Genomic DNA, 22,576 nt, shown 5'->3' with positions numbered 1-22,576 from the left:
ACCAAACTTTTCACAGGTGTCTGGCCACTAATTGCAAGTTCCCATTCTGTTGGTCAGATCAGCCCTGATTTGTAGACATGAGAAAAAAAATAGCATGTGACCATGTAATTAAAGACTTAATGTATACACATTCCTTGAATACTTTGCTTTGCAACCTTAATATTCTTTTAATTAAGTCTTTTGTGTGTAATTACCTATGATTTTAAAAAAACCTAAAAACCATAAACTTCATTGAAACATTGTTATTCACATTGCTTGCCAGCAGGTTACAACCGTTAGTTGATCACACAGATGTCTGCCAATTGAGTTAATGGAGTAAGTGATAGCAGTAGTATGTTGTCATCCTCTGTGGACCAGCCACAAGAGTGGGATGAGACAGCCTGCCAACAGATCTCTCATGTATTTGCTGAGGGCAGAAGAACGGTGAGACTTCGCAATCTTAGATTCTATTCCAGATTCTGAAGGGAAGTGTTTTCTAATGGACAAAGATCCTTCTGTCACTATCTCTTCTGGTCCAGTATCCCAGCCCCAATCTCCCCACAAGGATCCCTACCCAGTTTTTCCCTCTCTGCCAAAACTGTCTCCTCTCATTTATCCTGTCAGTCTATCTCTCTCTGTCATCCACCCACTTAGCCATACATCCAGTTTCTCATACACAAGCATCTTGTAAATTTGAGTCTCAGAGGCACATAAGGAGGAATGCCAGTCACACAGGACCAATGCACAGGTGAGGAGCCAAGCCCCTGCCATGCACCTACGCTGGATAGATGTGAACGGTTCATCCCTGCCCAAACCATCTGGCTTGTAAAAAGGAAGAGCGTTTTGTTTTTCACCTTCTGCTGCAGATTATCTTGGCTGCTTCGAGGGTAGTTTTATGGAAAAGATCCCCATTCACGGATCTGCCCTTCCCCAAGCCTCTGTGTGGGTCATCCTCCACAGTAAAAATAATTTCAGTGCTGCCCCTAGTTTCCAAGCTGCATTAGAGTGACCTTGATTCACATAATGCTGTAGTCAGGAGGAAGACTCTGGTCCATTTGTGTGCTGCAACAAATGTAGAAACACTGGAGATATGCGCCTACAGATGTAGGGAGACAACACCCTCATCATGTGCTGTGTTTGTTTGGGAAGGGCACAACCCTAAACGTTAAAACCTTTTCTCTCTTACTTGAAGACTTGGAGCCTTTAGATCAGGCCTGCACAACCTACGGCCCGCGGGCCTCATGCAGTCCACAGAGGCTCACTGTGCGGCCCACGGGGGGATTCTAAATCCCCTGCACACGAGAAGCACCACGCTCTGCGGGCAGCCCAGAGCCCTTTCAGTCCCAGCCATGGCTGGGGTTCAAAGGGCTCAGGGCTCCCTGCACCTGCGGGCAGCCCAGAGCCCTTTGAATCCCGGCCGCCACTGCTGCGGCCAGGCTAGGGCTGGGATTTAAAGGGCTCAGAGCTCCCTGTGGCTGCAGACAGCCCAGAGTCCTTTGAATCACAGCCGCGGCTCCAGCGGCCGGGCTGGGGCCAGGATTTAAAGGGCTTTGGCTCCTCTCAGTGGCAGGAGCTCTGGGCCCTTTAAATCCCTGCCCCAGCCCCGCAAAGCTCCTGGCTGCCGGAGCCCTGGGCCCTTTAATTTGCCCCTGAGGGCTCCCAGCCACCTCTTCAGCTGGGAGCCCCTGGTTGATTTAAAATAAAGTATCACTTCCCCACTCCCAACCTTCCTTTTTGGCCCACAGCTGTTTTGGTGGGGCAGCGCTGGGGAAGGAGGATTTGTTTGTGTAGGGCTGGGGCGGGGGGCTGGGAGGTGCTGGGGTGTGTGTTTCCACGGGGCCGGGGGGTTTCGGCCCTCAGCTGTTTTCTTCGGAGTAATGTGGCCCTTGCCACTTTACGAGTTGTTCAGGCCTGCTTTAGACACAGAAGTTACTCATCCAAGAAAAGCTTCCTAGTTGCCACAGATGAGTGCATTTTTTAAATACAGTTGCTACAAATAATATAAAATGTAAATATGTACAGTATTATTTGGGAGTTGGAGGAAGAGAATGTCTTTATAGCATTGTTCCAAATTGGACAGTACTAGATGTTGCTGTTAGCAGTCACACGTTAGTTTACATTGCGATAGATATTAAGGGCGAAATTGTTAAGGGAAGAGGCCCAAAAGCTGTGTGTGAAATTTCTTAAACAATCACAGGTGCAGTTATAGCACATGTGCACATAAATGGCTAGTTAGGTATCCAACATGCCCTTTGCATATAGAGACACCTGTATCTGTGTGCAGACATGGCAATTCCATGTGCAAATATAGGCATCCTGCTACACAAACATGTTTTTTGTGCATGGACCTCAGGCCTCCTCCTTTGAAAATATGACCTGAGGTCCATACACAAAAATGTATGGATGAATTATGGCTGCACAATTCTTTACATACTTGCTAGCAGTAATTTAACTTTAAACCTTTTATTTTAAGGCATGAAAGCATGACGACCTTTCATCATTCACAGTCTGAACCTTCTTAGGTACAGTCAGTGGTATACCGGTTGGAACATGTTCCAGCATTGTAATAGGCTCAGAAAAAGACTACTTAGGAAAGACTCTCTGGAACTAAAGAATAAATAGCATGGCTTTTTTATAAACTCTGTAGAGATCAAGTGTTCCCTTATTAATAGGATTTATTTGAGAGATCACTACAAGTAATCCACCTAACATTTTTTCATTATATTCTTGAATTCCACTAGAGCAGAGGAATTACACTAAACAAGCTCGCTCTTTAAATGCAACAATTAAACACCTGCAGCTGGCCTAGGTCAGTTGACTTGGGCTCTTGGGGCTCGGGTTTGCAGAGCTGTAAAACTGCAGTGTAGACGTTTTGGCTCCGGTTGGAGCCTGAGCTCTGAGACTCCACATGGGGATGGAGGCAGGGGGCGAAGCGTGTTAGCCCCAACGATTGCACCACAGTTTTTTAGCCCCACAATCCCGAGTCATACCCAGAGTCTGACCCTGGCTGCTTGTCGGTTTGCAAAGCTCCTAATAAGTTGTGGATGTTACTGTAATTGTAAATGAATAATTAGCAAGGGAGGGGAACAATCTCTACCTCAGGGCCTACAGCTGTGAAATTGAGCTTGAGGGCAGGAAGTGTATTTGTGGGAGAGACCCAATAATTCAACAATCCTTATTTTAATTGACACATGATGGGGGTGGGGTGGGGTGTGTGTCCGTCGCTGTCTATGTATTAATAGAGGAAAGGAGTTGGGGGATTTTTGAGGGAAATGGTGAGATTGAAAAGATGGAGGCTCTAAGGAAAAATCTGGTTGAAGGCCCTAAAATCCAGTAAATTGGCTCTTTCAAATTTGTTATTGCAGAGCAACCTAAGTGTTCTACTGTAGTACAAAGAGTGGGATTAGCCCAAACAAGAGAGCTGCATACCCATCAATTTATCATCAATATATTTCTAAATAATTGACCAGAGTCTCCTCTCACTTTTGGTGGTGTAAATCAGAAGTAAGCAATAGAGCAATGCCAGTGTAAAATCATTTGAAGTGAGCAAGAAATCCAGCTCAATGTGGCCAGTACCAAAAGGAATATTAAAGTAATACTAATCCAACAGGCAATAAAAAATAATTTGCATTGAACTGTAGAAATCGAAGGGGATGGGGGAAGTCATCACTCATTCATCTGTGACCTTTTTCAAGTGCAAATAATGTTAACAGCTGCAGTTTAAAGGAGATTTTTATGTGCTATATATAACATAAACATTTCCAGAAGAAATCTGCATTCAATAATTCAGAGTAGTGTGTGCTGCAGTAAGACATTTAAAAAATGAAGAGAAATTATTTAAAGGAGCAATAGTGATTGCAGAGAGAGTGGGGAATGTTTGGATTTCTGCTGCAGTAAACCTATAGAATTAGAGACCATAAACACTGGTTGACAGAACTCTGGAGTGAGGGGGAGAGGGCTTGGTATGATTTCTAGAAGAGATTAGTAACTGTTTTGCAATGAGCTGCTCTGTTGTGGGCCTATGGGAGTTTGTTTCAAGAACCCTTCCTCCACCATCAGTAACTCATTTGTTCTTGATAAAGAACAGTGTGTCTATCCTGTAACATTAATCTTCTCTGAATGTCTTTTTTTATTTTTTTGCTAGATAATGAGATTAAATAATCCTTTACTCTTCTGTTAGTTTCCCTTTGTTTTGTGGTTTATTTGTGGATGAAATAAATCCTACCTCTGCGGAAGAGATAAACCACATATAAAAATAGGAAATGCCACACAATTCAAACTTTTTCTTTTATAAAATCCCTGGCTGGGAGTAGATTGATACAGCGCAACAATAACTACTGTTATTGACTTCCTCTACAGGCTGCCAAGTTGAACCCATATGTTTAAATCTTAATATAACTAATCTTGTACTTTGTTTGTTTAATACTTAAAATTGACAGTGTTGCATCACTTAGTTTTGTCTTGGCTATGGAGCTTTGATTGTTATGCTATCTAATATGAAGTATTTTTTTGGACTGCTGTAGCTTTTTCTGGCACTGGACAGCTCCTAGATGTTTAAGCACAGACCGTCCTTCATTTCTACTGCCTTTCCCTAACGATACAACAACTATCTGCCCTTTTCTCCTAAGTATTCTTTAATCTTAATTTGTCCCACATTTCCCCTCCAAAGGCACCTGCCATCACGTTTCATGGGTGTTTGTGGGCAGACAGCATCAATCGAGCAATAAATAATTCATGGCTCCAACATTAAGGGTGCACTGAGCTTATGTCTCCACTGCAGCTAGGAGCATGTTCCGCAGCAGGAGTAGACAGACACACATTAGCTCTGGTCAAATTAGCATACTAACAAATAGCAGTGTAGCCATGGGTAGCACGGATGTCAACTTAGGCTAGCTATGTCCAAGTACATACCAAGGGGCTCTGGGCAGGTGCATACGCAGCGACTAGCTCATGCTGCCACCCATGCTACCCCAGCTACATTGCTATTTTTAGTGCTAGCTCAACTAAAGCTGCTTCACGTATGTGTACTCGTGCTGGGAAGCATGCTCCCAGCTGCAATATTGCTGTACCCTTCTTTTGCAAGGAATGGCCCTATTTAGGAGGCTCTGAAGCCCTGATTCAGCAAAGCCTTTAAACACCTAGAATCAGAGACATGCAGGGCTGTAAGGGATCTTGAGAGGTCGTCTAGTCAAAGCCCCTTGTGCTGAAGCAGGGCCAAGTAAACCTAGACCATCCCTGACAGGTGTTTGTCCAACTGGTTCCTACAGATTCTACAGCTTCCCTTGGAAGCCTATTCCGGAGCTTAACTACTGTTATAGTTAGGAAGTTTTGTCTTATGTTCTTACCTGAATCTCTCTTGCTGCAGATTAAGCCCGTTACTTTTTGACGTACCTTCAGTGGACATGGAGAACAATTGATCACTGTAACTCTTTTTAACAGCCCTCAGCATATCAATCCCAACCCTTGCCTGTCTTCTCTTCTCAAAACTACACATGCACAGGTTTTTTAAAATCATTCCTGAAACATTTTATCATTTTTGTTGGTCTCTGGACTGTCTCCACTTTGTCCACTTTTTTCCTAAAGTGTGGTGCCCAGAATTGGTACTCCATCTGAGGTCTCACCAGTGCCGAGTAGAGCAGGATAATTTTCTCCTGTGTCTGACACATGACACTCCTGTTAATACACCCTAGAATGATATTCACCCTTTTTTGCAACAAAATCATATTATTGACTCTCATTCAGTTTGTGATCCACTGTAGCCCCTGATCCTTTTCTGAAGTAAAACCATCTAACTAGTTATTCCCCATTTTGTATTTGTGCATTTGATTTTTTTTCCTTCCTAAGTGCAAAATATTTCACTTGTCTTTTATTGAATTTCATCTTGTTGATTTCAGACCAATTCTTTAATTTATCAAAGTCATTTTGAATTCTAATCCCACCCTCCAAAATGCTTGCATCTCCTCCTAGGCTGGTGTTGTCTACAGATGTTTATAAACGTACTCTCCACTCCTTATCCATGTCATTAATGAAAATATTGTATAGTATCGCACCCAAGACAGACCCCTGCAGGATCACACTAGATATATCATCCCAGTTTGACAGTGAGACTTCGATAACTACTCTGAGTACACTCTTTCAGAAAGTTGTGTTCTGACCTTATAGTAATTTCATTTAGACCATATTTCCCTAGTTTTATTACAGATCCAGACTAACACGGCCACCCTTCTGATACTAGTTTTATTATGAAATTTTGATGTGGGACTGTGTCAGAAGTCTTATTAAAATCAAAATATATCACATATGCAGCTTCCCCAATGTTTAATTTTAAATTCTGTTTGCAGTCAGTGGATTTTAAGCATGTGCTTGAGTTAAGTATTGAGACTAAGGACACAGTTGCCCCTCTTCCTCCTCCAGTTGAGGAAGCACTCACACTTCCAGGAAGCTAGCAGTGCCAACATCTTTTTTTCTCCTTTCATATCTGATGGTTATGGACCATTCAATTGAGATGCGTTATGTTTTTACTAGCAGACATTGGCGGAGAGTTGACAAAACATCAACACAAAGTACTGTGTCCCTGCCAGTAACCTATGGCTGCCTCAGATCTCCACCCTAGTTGCTTGTCTGGAATTCTCATTCACCTGGATTCTGGGTAATGGAAGCAATCAAGGGTTTCTTCCACAGCTCTGCTGCCTGATGGCACATGGTAAGTGCCTGCTGTCTTGATTTGTTTTTCTGAGATATTGCAAATGAAGGTCAGAGTGATTACTCTCTCGCTAAGTCTGAAAGCCAGTTCTTGGATCAGAGATGAGAACAGCATACCCTACATTCTTCACAATGCCTGATCATCTTACTATTTCTCTCTCCCATCCCAATAGCTGACCATACCTGTAAAATATGAGATAAAGATGTTGAAGCAGGGTGCCAAGTATCTAACCTGAATGAAATCTTTCTGATTTGTAAAGCTGTTCTGTAGCAGTGTATTCTTCTACAGTTTCAAAAGTTATCTAGTTAAGAGAGCTGGGGGAGGCAGATCAAAGTCATCTGTAGTTGTCCATAAACAGAAAGTGAAAACTGTTTCAGAGTCCGTGAAGTAAATGTTGAATGTAGGATTCATTTCAGAAGTTTATCCCGGAGGGTCTAGTAAGCACAGTGAGTTAGTATGTCAGATTTTTACCTCTCGAAGCTTTGGTACACACCTTGGAAATGTTTACATTTCCAAATGAGTTTGCTGGTCTCATCCTTGTCAATCTCAAAAATACCATATAATTTAGCTCAATTGAAATGATATACTCAAGGCAGTAACTGCACTAGCAGGCATGTTTCAGGGCAAGGGTGAACTGCATTAGTAGAATTACACACACACACACAGTGCCTGCCCAAATTAAACATGGATCTAGCCAGTGTTTGTCTATCACTTAATAACATCCAGGGGACAGTGTACTAACAATAAAAAAGAGTGGTCAAAGCCTTTGATTAATTTGGGATTTTGGTCTGGGCCTCACACCCTTGAGTTGTGGGGCTGATATCCAAACTGTGATTAGGCCCAGAACTCCTCCCCCCCCGGTAGAGAATTAGAATAGCTAATTATGGCTAAAATTATGAATTATTAATATAAGACTAAATGAAACCTGGGTTATTTTTATGATTTCCAGGTAGTGTGTGCTAGTGAATCATTGAACTCAGAGAAAATCATGAAATTTCTTGCCATTTGTAGCCATCCACCTGAAAATGTTGCTGGTGGCTGGGCAAAGTGTTAAATATGCTAAGGGAAAGATGACAGTCCAGGTGAAATGTTCAGCCTGCTATACAACCAAGGTCCCATAAGATGACAAAGGGCTTCTTCAGAACGAATACATCTGTCTTTATAATAATCTGCTCTTGTATAGCACTATTCACTCAAGGCACCCAGAGCGCTCTGCTAACAATTAAGCTTCATACTACCACTGTGAGCCATTCAAGTATTACACCCCGATTACAAGTGAGTAAATATAGAGCTTGAGTGAGTTGTCGAGTGTCACGCAGCCAGTCAGTGTGAGAGACAGAAACAGACCACACAACTCCTAACACGCCATCTCCTGCACTAACCTCTCCCACATTAGCAAATAATGAGGTAGTCCAAAAAAAAGTAACTAGTATAATGGAAAGACGTTTGGAACATTCAGCTATGAGGAAGTGTTAAAATTAAATCAGTTGAGCTAAGTGTGATAACAGCTTGTAAAGTGGATAAGTTGTGCAGTGGTCTCTGAGTTCAGGTTCCAAGTTCTTGGATCAACCAAGGCTGGTGCATCTCCAGAGCAATGCCAATAGGTTTGTACTCTTGAATGAGAAAATACCTTGTATGCTATGCCTGCCCCTTTCCCTCCACCCAGGCAGCTCAAGCTGACTGAAGAATTTGCTAAGGGAACCACATCCAGTCCCCCTTTCCAGGGCAGAGGTTACGATATGTGACTTTTGAGGGAATAGAGAGAAAATTGGAATCCTGGAGTGTACTGGGGAAAGGGCGGAGGGGAGAAAGAGCGTGCATGAGCACAAGCAAGGCTTAGTATGGAAAGTATTACTGAAATGAAACTCCTCAGCTGTATTACAGTTGGAACTTGAGCATTTGTGCGCAGATATAAGGAAAGCTGAAGATCTCTTCCAGCATTTGCTGGCTCAGTTTAATCTTAAGAGACACTATCAAATGGTGTAGGCACAAAGTTTGAAAAGTCGCTGTACGCTGGCAGGGAATTTTGAGTTTTGAAAACACCTTTAAAATATTGTCACCTGTATGTTTATTTTTAAATAGCTCTTGCTTATGTGGGAACTACAGAAAACCAACATTTGTGCTTGTATAGAGAAGCAGCAGTTAACTAAGCCCAATTCCCAGAAACGTGAGTTGTCCTGTCACCCAGAGTTAGAGGCAAGCTCATTGCTTATGCTGTGCTGACATTACTGCTGATGCTGGCTCTGGTAAACAAATAAAGCTCTGTTCACTTTATGCTCAAACAGAGAGTGTTGGGGGCATGTGACGGGGGGAGGGTTGAGGATGGCAGCTGTGGGGTTGTTGAATAAAATAAGAACAGATTTAATAAGGAAGGACAACTTGCTTTCACGTTTCTAAGGGAGTGTTACTAACAATACAGTGTAAAAGAAAATACTGAGGGAGGATTTGACCATGCCCTTTTATCACTAGTCCCACAGTAGCTTATCTGTGCATTTTTGCTCTTTGTGCTAATGGTGTATCAAAACAGGGAGTCAGCATTTGCTTTAGAATTGCCACTGATCCTGACTGAGGACAGTCTTGAACGTGAAATATCTTCCCATTTTCTCCTTTCACTTTTCTGTTCTCCTGCTATCTGTAAAGCTTGAGATCTTCTTAATGGGTTGAAAATCCCTGACACAGTATGTGTGAGTAAAACATTACAGCATCAAAGGAACCTAAGAGACCTAGGCACCCAAATCCTATTTAAAAATCAGTGGGAGGCAGATGCCCAGTTTGCCAGTGCTACTTGGAAAAATCTCAGTCTGTATGTCTTATCACCCTTGTACTTCCTAGTCATGCTATCAGGCACTTCTGAACAGTCAAGTACGGATAATTCAGTACTGTTTGTTTAAAAAAAACAAAAACAAAAAAACCTCATCTTGTCAGACTCAATACATCCAGTAGTTGGATTTTTTTTAAAGTAATTCCCTTAAAACTTTTAATGTATGTATAAATGCAAACACACAGAATGTCAATCTTCTTGTTGCTCAAATGAAGCAAGAAACTTTTTATTTTAGATTTTACAGTATGAATAAAACAAGACACCCTAGAAGAAAAGCAAACAACAAAACACTGGCGACTGCATTGCATGGCTCAGAATCTTAGAATTTTTGTATGGCTGGAACAAGTTTGCGGGATGGGGTTGGGAATTTTTACAAAAGATAATTTTACCTAACAAGCCAGTTTCACTATTCCCTTCTGTCGTTTCAAATATTTGTCTGATTAGTACTTTCAGGGCCGGCTTTAGGCCGATTCGCCCAATTCCCAGGAATCGGGCCTCGCGCCTAAGAGGGCCCCGCGCCTTAGACACTTTTTCTTTTTTTTAAACTTACCCCGGGTCCCTGGCTGTGATCTGCTCCGAGGTCTTCCGGGTGGTCCCACTCCCTTGAGCGAAGCGCAGACGGGAGTACGGCAAGCCCCGCGGCCCTGCTCTCCTGGCTGGAGCCCCAGCCAGAGCGCGGCAAGCCCCGCTCTCCTGGCTGGAGCCCCGGCCAGAGCGCGGCAAGCCCCGTGGCCCCACTCTCCTGACTGGAGCTCCGGGCCTTTAAATAGCCTCCAGAGCCCTGGGGTAGTGAGAGGCTCCGGGGGCTATTTAAAGGGCCAGGGCTCCAGCTGCCTCTGCCACCCCGGTCCTTCAAATAGCAGCCAGAGCCCCGCCACCCCCATGCATTCCGCAGGGCTCCTGCAGCTATCTAAAAGGTCCAGGGTGGGGTAGAAGCTGGGGAGCCCCGGGTCCTTTAAGTAGCCCCCAAAGCCCTGGGATAGCAGGGAGCTTGGGGACTATTTAAAGGGCTGGGGCTCCAGCTGCCTCTGCTGCACCCCCTGCCCTGCCCACATCAGCCCTGCTCCCCCTGCCTGCAGCCAGCTCTGCACCCTGTGCCCACAGCCAGTCCCTGTCAAACCCCCTGCCATGTCTCTAGTCAGTTCCTGCCACATACCCCTGTGGCCCTATCCAAAGCCAGCCAGCCCCACACACACTGCTGCCTGCACCAGCCCTGTACACCCTGCCCTGTCTCCAGCCAACCCCTGCTGCACCCCCGTGCCTGAAGCCAGCCAGTCTCACACTCCTCTGTCTCCAGCCCTGCCAACCCCTGCTGCATCCCCCTGCGGCCCTGCCTGAAGCCAGCCCGCCCCACACATCCCCTATCTCCAACCAGCCCCACACCCCTTGCCCTGCCTGCAGCCAGACCCTACCTCCAGTCAGCCCCTGCCCTGCCTCCAGCCAGCCCCATGTCCACTTGTGCCCTGCAGTTCCCAGGGCAGTAACCCTGCATACCTGCCTCACTGAGGGGGGCAGGGAGCAGCTGGGACCCACACATGTGAAATGGCAGTCATTAATAACCAATCAACAGCATATATGATGCAATGTATATAATATATAATTTTATTATTTATATAGTTATGGAAAGTAAATAACACATGAAAGAAATGAAAGGCTTTTTTTCCCACTTTTTAAGTCATCCCTGCCAAGGCCCCACCGAAAATGTTCGAATTGGGCCCCGCACTTCCTAAAGCCGGCCCTGAGTACTTTGTCACTCACAACGTAATTACTCCACTTCAAGGGGAAGGGGACAGAAGGCCAGATCCACAGGTACAGTGTACCCACTTTGAACTCCTGGCATAATCTGTTCTTAATGTCAGTTTAACAAGCCTTGGGAGGATCACACAGTGGAATGGAGATGCTTCAGTGGTGCAGAGCTGGTACAAAATTTCTCTGCCACTCACCCACCCTGCTGCCCATGTGTCGAGGAATAGGTATGTTCTCTTGCTATTCTGATCCTCAACTGCTTTTTTAAAACCTGTTTCTTTGTAATGTGTGTACCGTGCCAGCAACAAAGAAATGGACCCGTCCCTAAAGATGAGTTGTGATTAGTTAGCATTTGCAAAGACTGTCTAGTTGCCAAGTATTTTTTGCGTCCAGTCATTGCCAGTGCTGAGTGCTTCAGAGGAAAGCAGAACCCCCCATAGTGCCCTTAGCTATGCCGTGGGAAAAATTTCTGACTCCAGCTGCAGTCAGCTCATGCCCCCATGAAGCATGAGGATTGTTGACCTTTATAATGTTTTATCAAAGCAGAGTCTGTTCTTTTAAAAATAAAATGTCAGATCTGTTTGTTTCAAGTTTATATCTTCAATCCAGTGCGTTCTGGAACCTTTCTGCAGGGTGGGAGTCCCCCTTTAAGCTCTGCTGGTTGTTTTCTGTTATCGGACGATACAGTGCTACTGCAGCCAACATGGGTAAATGGTTGCAGATTTGTGGTTGTTATACTGAGGGCTTGTCTACATCAGAAAGTTGCAGCGCTGGTGAGGGAGTTACAGCGCTGCAACTTAGGAGGTGTACACATCTGCAGGGCACCACCAGCGCTGCAACTCCCTGTTTGCAGCGCTGGCCGTACTCCCGTTTTGTCTCGGGTGTAGAGGATCCAGCGCTGGTGATCCAGCGCTGGTAATCAAGTATAGTCACTTACCAGCGCTTTTCTTGACCTCCGTGGAATAAGCAGGTATCCCAGCATACCTGAGGAAGCCTCTGGTAATCAAGCTGGTCTCCTTCCCCGGCTTGCTCTCGCGTTCCCCGAACCCCGAGCAAGCAGGTCTCCTTCCCTGAGGTTTGCTGGGTGGTTCCGGGAAGGCGAGAGCAAACCGGGGAAGGAGACCAGCTTCGCCGCGGTTTGCTCTCGCGTTCCGCGAACCACCCTGCAAACCGCAGGGAAGGAGACCTGCTTGCTCGGGGGTTCGGCGAACGCGAGAGCAAACCGGGGAAGGAGACCAGCTTCGCCGCGGTTTGCTCTCGCGTTCCCCGAACAAGCAGGTCTCCTTCCCTGCGGTTTGCACGGTGGTTCGCGGAACGCGAGAGCAAACCGCGGCGAAGCTGGTCTCCTTCCCCGGTTTGCTCTCGCGTTCCCCGAACAAGCAGGTCTCCTTCCCTGCGGTTTGCACGGTGGTTCGCGGAACGCGAGAGCAAACCGCAGCGAAGCTGGTCTCCTTCCCCGGTTTGCTCTCGCGTTCGCCGAACCCCCGAGCAAGCAGGTCTCCTTCCCTGCGGTTTGCAGGGTGGTTCGCGGAACGCGAGAGCAAACCGCGGCGAAGCTGGTCTCCTTCCCCGGTTTGCTCTCGCGTTCGCCGAACCCCCGAGCAAGCAGGTCTCCTTCCCTGCGGTTTGCAGGGTGGTTCGCGGAACGCGAGAGCAAACCGCGGCGAAGCTGGTCTCCTTTCCCGGTTTGCTCTCGCCTTCCCCAAAACCCCTTGAAGCCGCCCAACAGCGCTGCAGTGTGGCCACATCTAACACCACTTGCAGCGCTGGTTGCTGTAAGTGTGGCCACTCTGCAGCGCTGGCCCTATACAGCTGTACTAATACAGCTGTAACAACCAGCGCTGCAAAATTTTAGATGTAGACATGGCCTGAATGCTTTTCTTCCTTCAGGGATGGTGATCTACTTTCTGCGGTAGATAATGATTTGTGTGTGACATGATTCTAGTATGTGGAAATGTGAGTTATTTCTTTAAAACCTGTATCATGTTAAACAATTTTACATTTATTGTTGGCTGGTAGCAACTGTTATGGGTTTGCAGTATCCCTATTAGCTAATCAGACTAAAGATTACCTTCTATAAAAGGTGTATGTTGCCTGTTATAATGGAAAAGGTTTCAACCTTTGCCCAAATGTAAATATATATTAGTATGAAATTACCCACTAATCAGAAATTATTTTTATCAGGAAGCTGAAAGTAGTTTGTAAATGATGGTCTCAGAAGTGAATATAGAGACCCACATCTCATTTAAAATATAATGGGAAGCAGGAGTATGTCACATACTTAGCACAGATTGTAGCTGCATTCCACTTTGGCTCTCCTACCACTCTAAACTTTCAGCTATCTTTAATATCTGAGGCCAACAAAAAACAAACGCCCCAAAACGGAAAGAAATGGACCTAAATCATGACCATATACAGTAGTTTAGTGCAGTGACAGGAAACCACCGCTCCGCAGACACAGAGCCCACTTAACAGTATCACTGAAAAGAGCAAGAGCAGGAGATGTTGAAAAGGATAACTATCTTGTTACTGGAGTCCAAGGAGTGAGACCCGCTGGAGAAATCCAGTAGCATCAATAGGAAAGTTGCAGATAACATTGTGAAAGATAGAAGGAAGGCCTTTCAGAAAAAGAGGGCATATATTTTCATCCCAACTCCTTTATCTACTTCTACATAGAAAGTCTGAGGTAAAAATATCAAACTTGGAAAGGAGACATTGAATCTTATGGCGCAAAGATTCAGCACTTCCTCAAGGAACCCTGCAGAACCTCTTAAGAAGTTAAAGCTGAAGGGTATGTGTTCACAGTTATGGCAGCAAAATTGTGTATTATAGTAACAGTTTGAGAATTTTAGCCTAAGAATTAACTACACTTTAAGAGATTTTTGCCTTTGCTTCTTGCCCATTTTTCAGTATCATGATGTACCCTAAAATCGTCTACATACTACACATATATAATAAAGAGCAACAAATATACATCATTTCAAAACAACCAGACAAGTGAAGGGAGTAAGGCCTATTAGAACTGTTCCACAGTTTCAAAACTATAAAAATTGCAGCATGTTTCTGTATTCTTTGCTGGGGATGTGGGAAGTTTTAATGCAGTCCAAAACAGTTTCAAGAATGGTTATAAAGATAGGTTGTACAATGGCTGTAGAGAGCAAATTGGATCAGGCACTGCATTATCTTTAGGAAAAAAGGTTTGGATAACTAGAAAAAAAGTGTGACAAGAAACATCGCTGTGTGTGTGTATATACACAAATGTACAGTACCACTCAAAGCAAAACAGTTCAATTCCAATATATTCACTTGCCTCATCCAAGACTATACAGACTAATACGGTTGCTGCTCTGAAACTTGATCAGGACTGATACTTATTCAGGACACAGAGAAGCAGTTTTCTTATGTTCTCAAAGAAGCACAGGTATTCAATAGGTATTCAAGTACGATTCAGTAGTTTAGCAAATAGATCAACAAAATTAAAACTCCCTCAGCCTGAGAACACTTTTACTAGGATTTTTAATGCTTTGCTTTAATATTCCACTATAAGACTGTATGTTGTTGTTTTTCACTACTAATAGCTGGTTAAAATGTGGTAGTAAAGTAATGGAAGTTCCTGGAATACAGGGGTAAAGAACTGCATGTCATGGGAGAGATTTAGAAAGACAAGGTGAGTGAGGTAATATCTTTTATTGGACCAACTTCTGTCTCTGAGAAAAACAAGCTTTTGAGCCAAACAGAGCTATTAAGCTTATCCTGGGACTGACAAAGCTACAACTACACTACATGCAACAGTGGGAGAAGTTTGTAATGGAGGAATTTTCTAAATGATGTAGACAAGTCCTATTGGCTGTGTTGAGGCTTGTAATCAGCAGCCATGCAAAGGAAATTAAAACCAACAGTAAAAGGTTCTATAGCAAAATAAATAAGGAAAGAAGTGGGACTGCTAAGGGCTGAAGATGGGGTGGAGATTCAAGATAATCTAGGCATGGCCCAACACCTAAACAGATATTTTCCCTCTTTTTTAAGAAGGGTAATGAGGACATTGGGATAGTGGCAGGGTGACTAGTGGAATTGAGGATATGGAAGTAAAAATTATCACGTGTGATGGAAGTCAAACTCAAACAGCTTAATAGGACCAGATCAGAGGGCCTGGATAATCTCCATCCAAGAAGATTAAAGGAACTGGCACATGGAATTGCAAGCCCAATGGCAGGGATTTTTAATGAATCTGTGAACTCGGGGTCATACCCCATGTCTAGAGAATTGTTAATATATTTTTAAGGAAGGGCGAAGGGGAACATGATCCAGGAAACTACAGGCCATTTAGTTTGACCTCAGTTGTATGCAAGGTCTTGGGACAAATTTTGAAAGAAAAGGTAGTCAAGGACAGAGATAAATGGTAACTGGGATAAAATACAAAATGGTTTTACAAAAGATAGATTATGCCAGACTAATCTGATCTGTTTCTTTGAGAAGATTACTGATAGATTTATTTATTTTGATAAAGGAAATGCAGTAGATCTAATCTAGCTAAATTTCAGTAAGGCATTTGATGCAATTCCACATGAAAATTGTTAGTTAAATTGGAGAAGATGGGGATTAATATGAGAATTGAAAGGTGACTAAGGAACTGGCTAAAGGGGAGACTGCAGTGGAACATCCTGAAAAGTAAACAGTCAAGCTGGAGGGAGGCTTTAGTGGAGTTCCTCAGGAATCAGTCTTGGGACCAGTTTTATTTAACTTTTTCTTTTATTATTTTATTAATGACCTTGACAGAAGTGTGCTAATAAAATGTGAGGCTGACACAAAGTTGAGAGGTATTGCCAATATGGAGCAGGAACAAAATATCATACAAGATGTGGATGACCTTGAAAACTGGAGTAATAGAAATGGGATGAAATTTAATAGTGCAGACTGCAAGGACATGCGCTTAGGGACTAACAACAAGAATTTTTGCTGTAAAATGGGGATTTATCAGTTGGAAGCGACGAGGAAGAGAGAGACCTGGACTTACTGGTTGATCACAGGATGGCCATGAAAAAGGTTAATGCAATGCTAAGGTGTATCAGGTGATGTATTTCCCCTAAAGATAGGCATGTTTTAGTACAATTATACAAGGCACTGGTGAGACCTCATCTGGAATACTGTGTGCAGTTCTGGCTCCCATGTTTAAGAAAGATGAATTCAAGCTGGAACAGGTGCAGAGAAGGGCTACTAGGATGAGCTGAGGAAGGGAAAATCATCTTATGAGAGGAGACTCAAGGAGCTTGGCTTGTTTAGCTAAGGGGAGATATGATTGCTCTCTATAAATACATCAGAGGGATAGATACTAGGGAGGGAGAGGGGTTATTGAAGTTAAGCACCAATGTGGACACAAGAACAAATGGAAAGAAACTGGCCATCAGCAAGTTTAGGCTTTAAATCAGTGGTGGGCAACCTGTGGGCTGTGGGCCGCACACGGCCCATCAGGGTAAGCTGCTGGTGGGCCGCCAGACTGTTTAGGTTTGTGTGGCTGTGGTTTGCCGTGCCTGGCCAGTGGGAGTTGCAGGAAGCTGCAGGTTTCTAACCATCAGAAGAATGAAATTCTGGAACAGCTTTCCAAGGGGAGTAGTGGGGACAAAAAAACCTAACTGATTTCAAGACTGAGCTTGATAAGTTTATGCAGGGGATGGTATGACGAGACTGCCTGTAATGGCATGTAGCTGATCTGTGACGGCTAACAGCAGATATCCCCAGTGGCTAGTGATGGGATGCTAGGTGGGGCGGGCTTCTTTCCCAGGTGTCTGGATGTTGGTTCTTGCCAAAAATGACCAAGTGACTGCCATATCTGGGGTCAAGAAAGAATTTTCCCCTGCGTCAGATCCTGGTGGTTTGGGGATTTTTTGCCTTCCTCTGCAGAATGGAGCCTGGTTATTTGCAGGGTTAAACTAGAGTAAATGGTGAATTCTCTGTAACTTGGTCTTTAAATCATGGTTTAAGGACTTCAGTAACTCAGCCAGAGGCTAAGGGTCTGTTACAGGAGTGGGTGAGTGTGGTTCTTTGGCCTGCCATGTGCAGGAAGTCAGACTAAGTAACCATAATAGTCCCTTCTGGCCTTAGAGTCTGAGTCTGTGTTTGAAAGGGGAGAAGTGGGACACAGAGCTGTACAGTACAAACAGCAGTGAAGACATGCGTTGCATTTCCTGCAGAGATAAGAATGCTGGTGAGAATGAGATTAGAAATGGTCAGCAGACCTATCTGTAATGCAGCATGTGTTCCCCCAGCACCAGCCTCCAGCTAGCAAGTGTGTGTGAGGCGGGGCTGTGGCTCTACAATCTCCCTACTTGGCCAATCCCAGTTTGAAGTGCTGAGAGGCTCTGTTTTTTCCTGCTACTGTACTTGATCCACTTTGCAGTCAGCAACCAACGAGAGCCAGCATTCTAGATGCTCCCTGAAGAGGTGCGGAAGGTGGGGCTGCCAAAATTGCAGGCAGAAGGACACAGTCAGGCCCTGAGATTACATTGCTACCTTGTTTCCTTTTTTCACATGCAGTCTCTCTAGAAATGAGCAACACTATTTTACTTTCCATAATAAAGTAAGCGTCAACGTAAGTAGCAAGGATCTACCCGAAGATTTTAATTGATATCCGATTACTGAGTAATGCAGTCTTGTAAGGTCGGAGTTAACAAAGGGCATTGCTCTGTGACAAAAAAAAAACAAAACCCTACACATTTGCTTTGTTGTCCTTTTTAATCATTCCCTTTGAATATTTGTTCAAGAAATTTTGTTCATGAGAACGTTCAAGAAAAGTCCTGATCAAATGTGCACGTGTGAAATTCACTTGCGAAATGTTGGTATGATCATTTTGAAACTAATGCAGCCTTAGTATTGTCTTGATGTCCTCCAAGGGAACAGAAACTGTAGCACGGGCTGTATGACTGGTCACCTAACTCACAAATTATTTGTCATGAGTATTTAGAACAGTGGTCAGAGTGAATAGTTTATCATCCATGGAATAAATGTTTGCATAAACATTTGTATTGATTTGTATTTCAAAATAATTCAGCAAACTTAAGGCTATGTATGAATAATTCATAAACAGAAAACTAGATTTGCCAGATAAATGTGTGGCCTGAAAGTCCTGCCAAAAGTAATTGGGGACAGGTAACACCCTCAGGAATTACTCAGAGAACAAGGGCATAACCCTGCAGCTCCTTCCTTATGGAAATAGGTCCATTGGGATCAATAAGAACATCTCCCTTAAAAGCTGCAGGATTGGGTCCTATGGCAGACAACGGTAAGATATAGATCGCTATATCTGAAAAAAATTGAGCTTTAACCATTGATGCTATAGTCTATTATAATCCTTATTAGAATGTTGCATAGTATTCTAGAACATGACTTTGAAACTGCACTTCTAGTATCTCATAACTTGCATTTTTGAGGGGGTCTGTTTACAAGCCTAGGAGTAAACAAAACAGCAGTTCGTGTTTATAAGAAAATAAAAATGGTATGTTAGATATTGAAGCAGGAATTCTTTATTTTACAATTGCAGCATTAGTCAAAAACAAAGTCTCCTTTCAGAGAATGCTAAACATCAGTTATTACAGTTATACATTTTTAAATCAGGAGGTCTGCATAATCCAAGAGTTTTAAAAGACCTCTCTCAATGTTGATTTTCAGTTAGTCTTAGAGTGCTGGGGAAGTTCCAGAAAACTGCAAGAAAGCTAATCCTGTGCCAATATTTAAAAATGGTAAACGGAATGACCTGGGTAGTTATAGGCCTGTCAAACTGACATAGATCCTGGGCAAGATAGTGGAGTGGCTGATACAGGACTCGGTTAATAAAGAATTAAAGGAGGGTAATATGTTTAATGCCTGTCAGCATGAGTTTATGGAAAACAGATGCTGTCAAACTAACTTGATATCTTTTTTTGATGAGATTACACGTTTGGCTAATAAAGATAATAGTGTTGATGTAATATACTTAGACTTCAGTGAGGCATTTGATTTGGCACCTCATGACTTCTTGATTAAAAATCTAAAAAGTTATCAAATTGACATGGTACACATTAAATGGTTTAAAAGCTAATTGTGGTGATTCTTGGGGTACCCAGGCCTGTGAGTCATCTTGTTGCCAACTTCCTCCAGCATGAGTGCCTCTTACCTGTGCAAACTCTGTATTAGGCTGGCTGTGTTAGGGAGCTGTCAGCCACTCAAGCATTCTCCCTTGGACTTATACCTGTCCTGTTGACAGTAGATGCACTCAGCCCTTGTCAAGGTTCCTTCCCCACTCTGAACTTTAGGGTACAGATGTGGGGGACCTGCATGAGAAGCTCTAAGCTTAATTACCAGCTTAGATCTGGTATTGCTGCCACCATTCACAAGCACTCCCTTCCCTGGGTAGCCTTGAGAAACTTCACCAATTCCATGGTGAACACAGATCCAAACCCCTTGGATTTTAAAACAAGGAGAAATTAACCATCCCCCCTCCTTTCTCCCACCTACTCCTGGTGGATCCAGATCCAACCCCCTTGGATCTGAAAACAAGGAAAAATCAATCAGGTGTTAAGAAAAGCTTTTAATTAAAGAAAAGAAAGGTAAAAGAAAACCCTCTGGGAGAGATTAGCATACCAGCTACACTCACAGACAACAGATTCCAAACACAGAGGATGTTCCCCTGGGCAAAAATCTACTACACACAAGAATGCCCAATTTGATAATTCCCTTAATTTGCACCAAGACAGGTAAAAAAAGAAAATAAACATAAACCTAGTTATTCCTGTTTAAAACTTACTACTCTGATAAGAAGCTGGTTCCTTGATCTTTTTCACTACCGCTGAAATTGAAAACTAACAAAGGAAAACACTCTCCTTCCTTTTGAAACATCTTGTTCCCCCATTGGTTCCTCTGGTCAGGTGTCAGCTAGGCTAGGTGAACTTCTTAACCCTTTACAGGTAGAAAGTTACAGGTTAATGCATCATCTGTTTATGACAGCCCTCAAGTCCCTTCAGAGTACCCCTCTGTGGTATCTAGCCCCTAATCACTGGTTAGCTCAGGTCCTGCATTCCCAAAGGAACAGTGTATCTGAGATTACCAGTTTTACCTGAGCTCACCGCTGCTGTGTCATACATGGCACTTGAGTTCAATTACAGTAAAACAAAAGGAAATTTATTTTAAGAAAGAATAGAGATTCAAATAGAAACAAGCATGAATGATGGAAACAAATGGTTACATACAAAACAAATTCATAAGACATGAAGTAGGGCCTACACTTATTAAGTTACCTTTCATATATAATAAATTAGATCCTTCCCCCAAAGTTCGGTCTGCTGCAGCATCTGCTAGCCTCAAGGAGCCAGGGCCAGTCTTTCATCTTTCTCATTGTTTCAAGGTAGCTCATCAGTGAATGGATACAGAGTTTCTTTCTCTATCCTGTGATGTATTGAATCATCTTTTATCTTTATTCACAGATTAGGCTATCCCCTCTCTGTTCTATAATTCCTTTCCATTTCCAAGTGATTAGTTTACCTTTTGATGGTTTTCCATTGACTTTTCTGGGTTGTTGTAATAGTGCATGACTGAACAGTACATTACATAATCAGCTAGCCTGGAACAAATCCCTCCTGCTTGAATGGGCGATCGCTGAGAGCTATTTTCCTTGGTGACTCAGTTTTACTGCAAGACCATAAGGGCATAATTTTCAGTATAGTTTCATTATTTCTTAAATGCTAAACATATTTCACAATGATTATGAGCATTGATGAGTTAAAAGTTTGTAGCAGAGACCTCACATGCTTACCTTTATGGATGAATATGATGGAACAGTTGTATCCGGTATAGTGAGATAGGAAATGCTTGTAAAGAGCAATGAACCCTTTGCCAGTTCTCACCATTGGGCCTCTATCATGCTGATTAATTGATAGATCTCAAAATATAACTGTAAATGGTAATCATCGATCGGATGTGTTTCTAGTGGGGTTGTGCAAGGATAGGTTCCTGTCGCTAGGCCAGGGGTCCCCAACGCGGTGCCCGTGGGCGCCATGGCGCCCGTGAGGGCATCTAAAGGCGCCCGTGTCCTGGCCGGCGGTGGAGCATCCGCCAAAATGCCGTCGAATTTCTGCGGAGTTTCGGCGGCGATGCCTCTTGACGTTGCTTGTCGGCGGCAAGTGGCGTCATCGAGAGGCACCGCCGTGAAAATGCTGCAGAAATTTGGCGGCATTTCGGCGGATGCTCCGGTGCCACCACAGTCCTTTGTCTGGCTGGTGCCAGACGGAAAGGTTGGGGACCACTGCCCTAGGCTATTTAATATATTTTTTAATCTGGAAAAAAATAAAGTTATCACTGAGAACTTGCAGATGAACCAGCAATTGGAGGAGGGTAAATAATGAAGAGGACATGTAACTGATACAGTCCAGTCTGGCTCACTTGATAAGCTGGGTGCAAGCGAACAATATGTTTTAATTTGGCTAAATGTATACATCTAGCAACAAAGAATGTAGGTCATACATACAAAATGGAGGACTCTAACCTGGGAAGCAGTGACTCTGGAAAAACATTGACGGGTCATGGTGGGTAATCAGCTCCAAGTGCAAAGCTATGGCCAAAATGGCTAATGTGATTCTTGGATGCATAAATGGAAATCTTGAATAGGAGCAAAAAAATGATTTTACCTCTGTATGTGGGCTGGTGTGATTGCTGCTGGAATATTGTGTCCTGTTCTAGTGACCACTATTCAAGAAGGATGTTGATAAATTCAAGAGGGTTCAGAGAAGAGCCATGAGAATGATTGAGGGATGAGAAAACATGCCTAATAGTGATAGACTCAAAGAGCTCAATCTATTTAGCTTAACAAAGAGAAAGTTAAGGGGTAACTTGATTAGTTTGTAAGTATCTACATGGGGAAAAGTGTTTAAAAATGGGCTCTTTAATCTAGGAGAGAAAGGTATAATACGATCCACCAGCTGAAAGCTGAAGCTCCATAAATGCAGACTGAAAATAAGGCATACATTTTTAATGGTGAGAGTAATCAACCTTTAGAACAATTTACCAAGGGTTGTGGTGGATTCTCAATCACTGATAATTTTTAAAATCAAGATTGGATCTTTTTCTAAAAGATGCACTCTAGGGGATGTTCTCTAACCTGTGTCATACAGGAGGTCAGATCAGATGACCACAATGATCCCTTTTGGCGTTGGAGCCTATGTACCTATGAAAACCTAAAGATGCACCTTTTTTAGGTCAGACTCATAAAGTTCTTGTTTTGCCCACTAGCAGCCATCTGTCTCCAATTTCTGTGCAGATGCTCTTGATCACATGGCTTCTGACTCATGCTGCAAGTGAAAACA

The 22,576-nt window shown here is 43.4% G+C and overlaps 1 protein-coding gene across 5 annotated transcripts in view; it reads left to right on the top strand.

Moving 5' to 3' along the window:
* The window catches only part of ANKH (ANKH inorganic pyrophosphate transport regulator), a 164,693-nt gene that overhangs the window by 20,811 nt on the left and 121,306 nt on the right, over nt 1–22,576 (top strand). Inside the window, exon 1 of one of the 5 annotated variants that reach the window (XM_050937493.1) lies at nt 17,616–17,717. The exons of the other annotated variants lie outside the window; for them this stretch is intronic. Within the exon in view, the coding sequence (XP_050793450.1) occupies nt 17,673–17,717 (45 nt within the window). The 5' untranslated portion in view covers nt 17,616–17,672. Of the gene's footprint in view, nt 1–17,615; nt 17,718–22,576 lie in introns of those variants that run through there. 5 annotated transcript variants of the gene reach the window in all.

The sequence above is a fragment of the Gopherus flavomarginatus genome, chromosome 2 (assembly GCF_025201925.1).
Source record: "Gopherus flavomarginatus isolate rGopFla2 chromosome 2, rGopFla2.mat.asm, whole genome shotgun sequence".
Classification (NCBI taxonomy): domain Eukaryota; kingdom Metazoa; phylum Chordata; order Testudines; family Testudinidae; genus Gopherus; species Gopherus flavomarginatus.
Note: the sequence above shows the minus strand (reverse complement) of the source record. Positions and strands in the feature narration are given on the sequence as shown.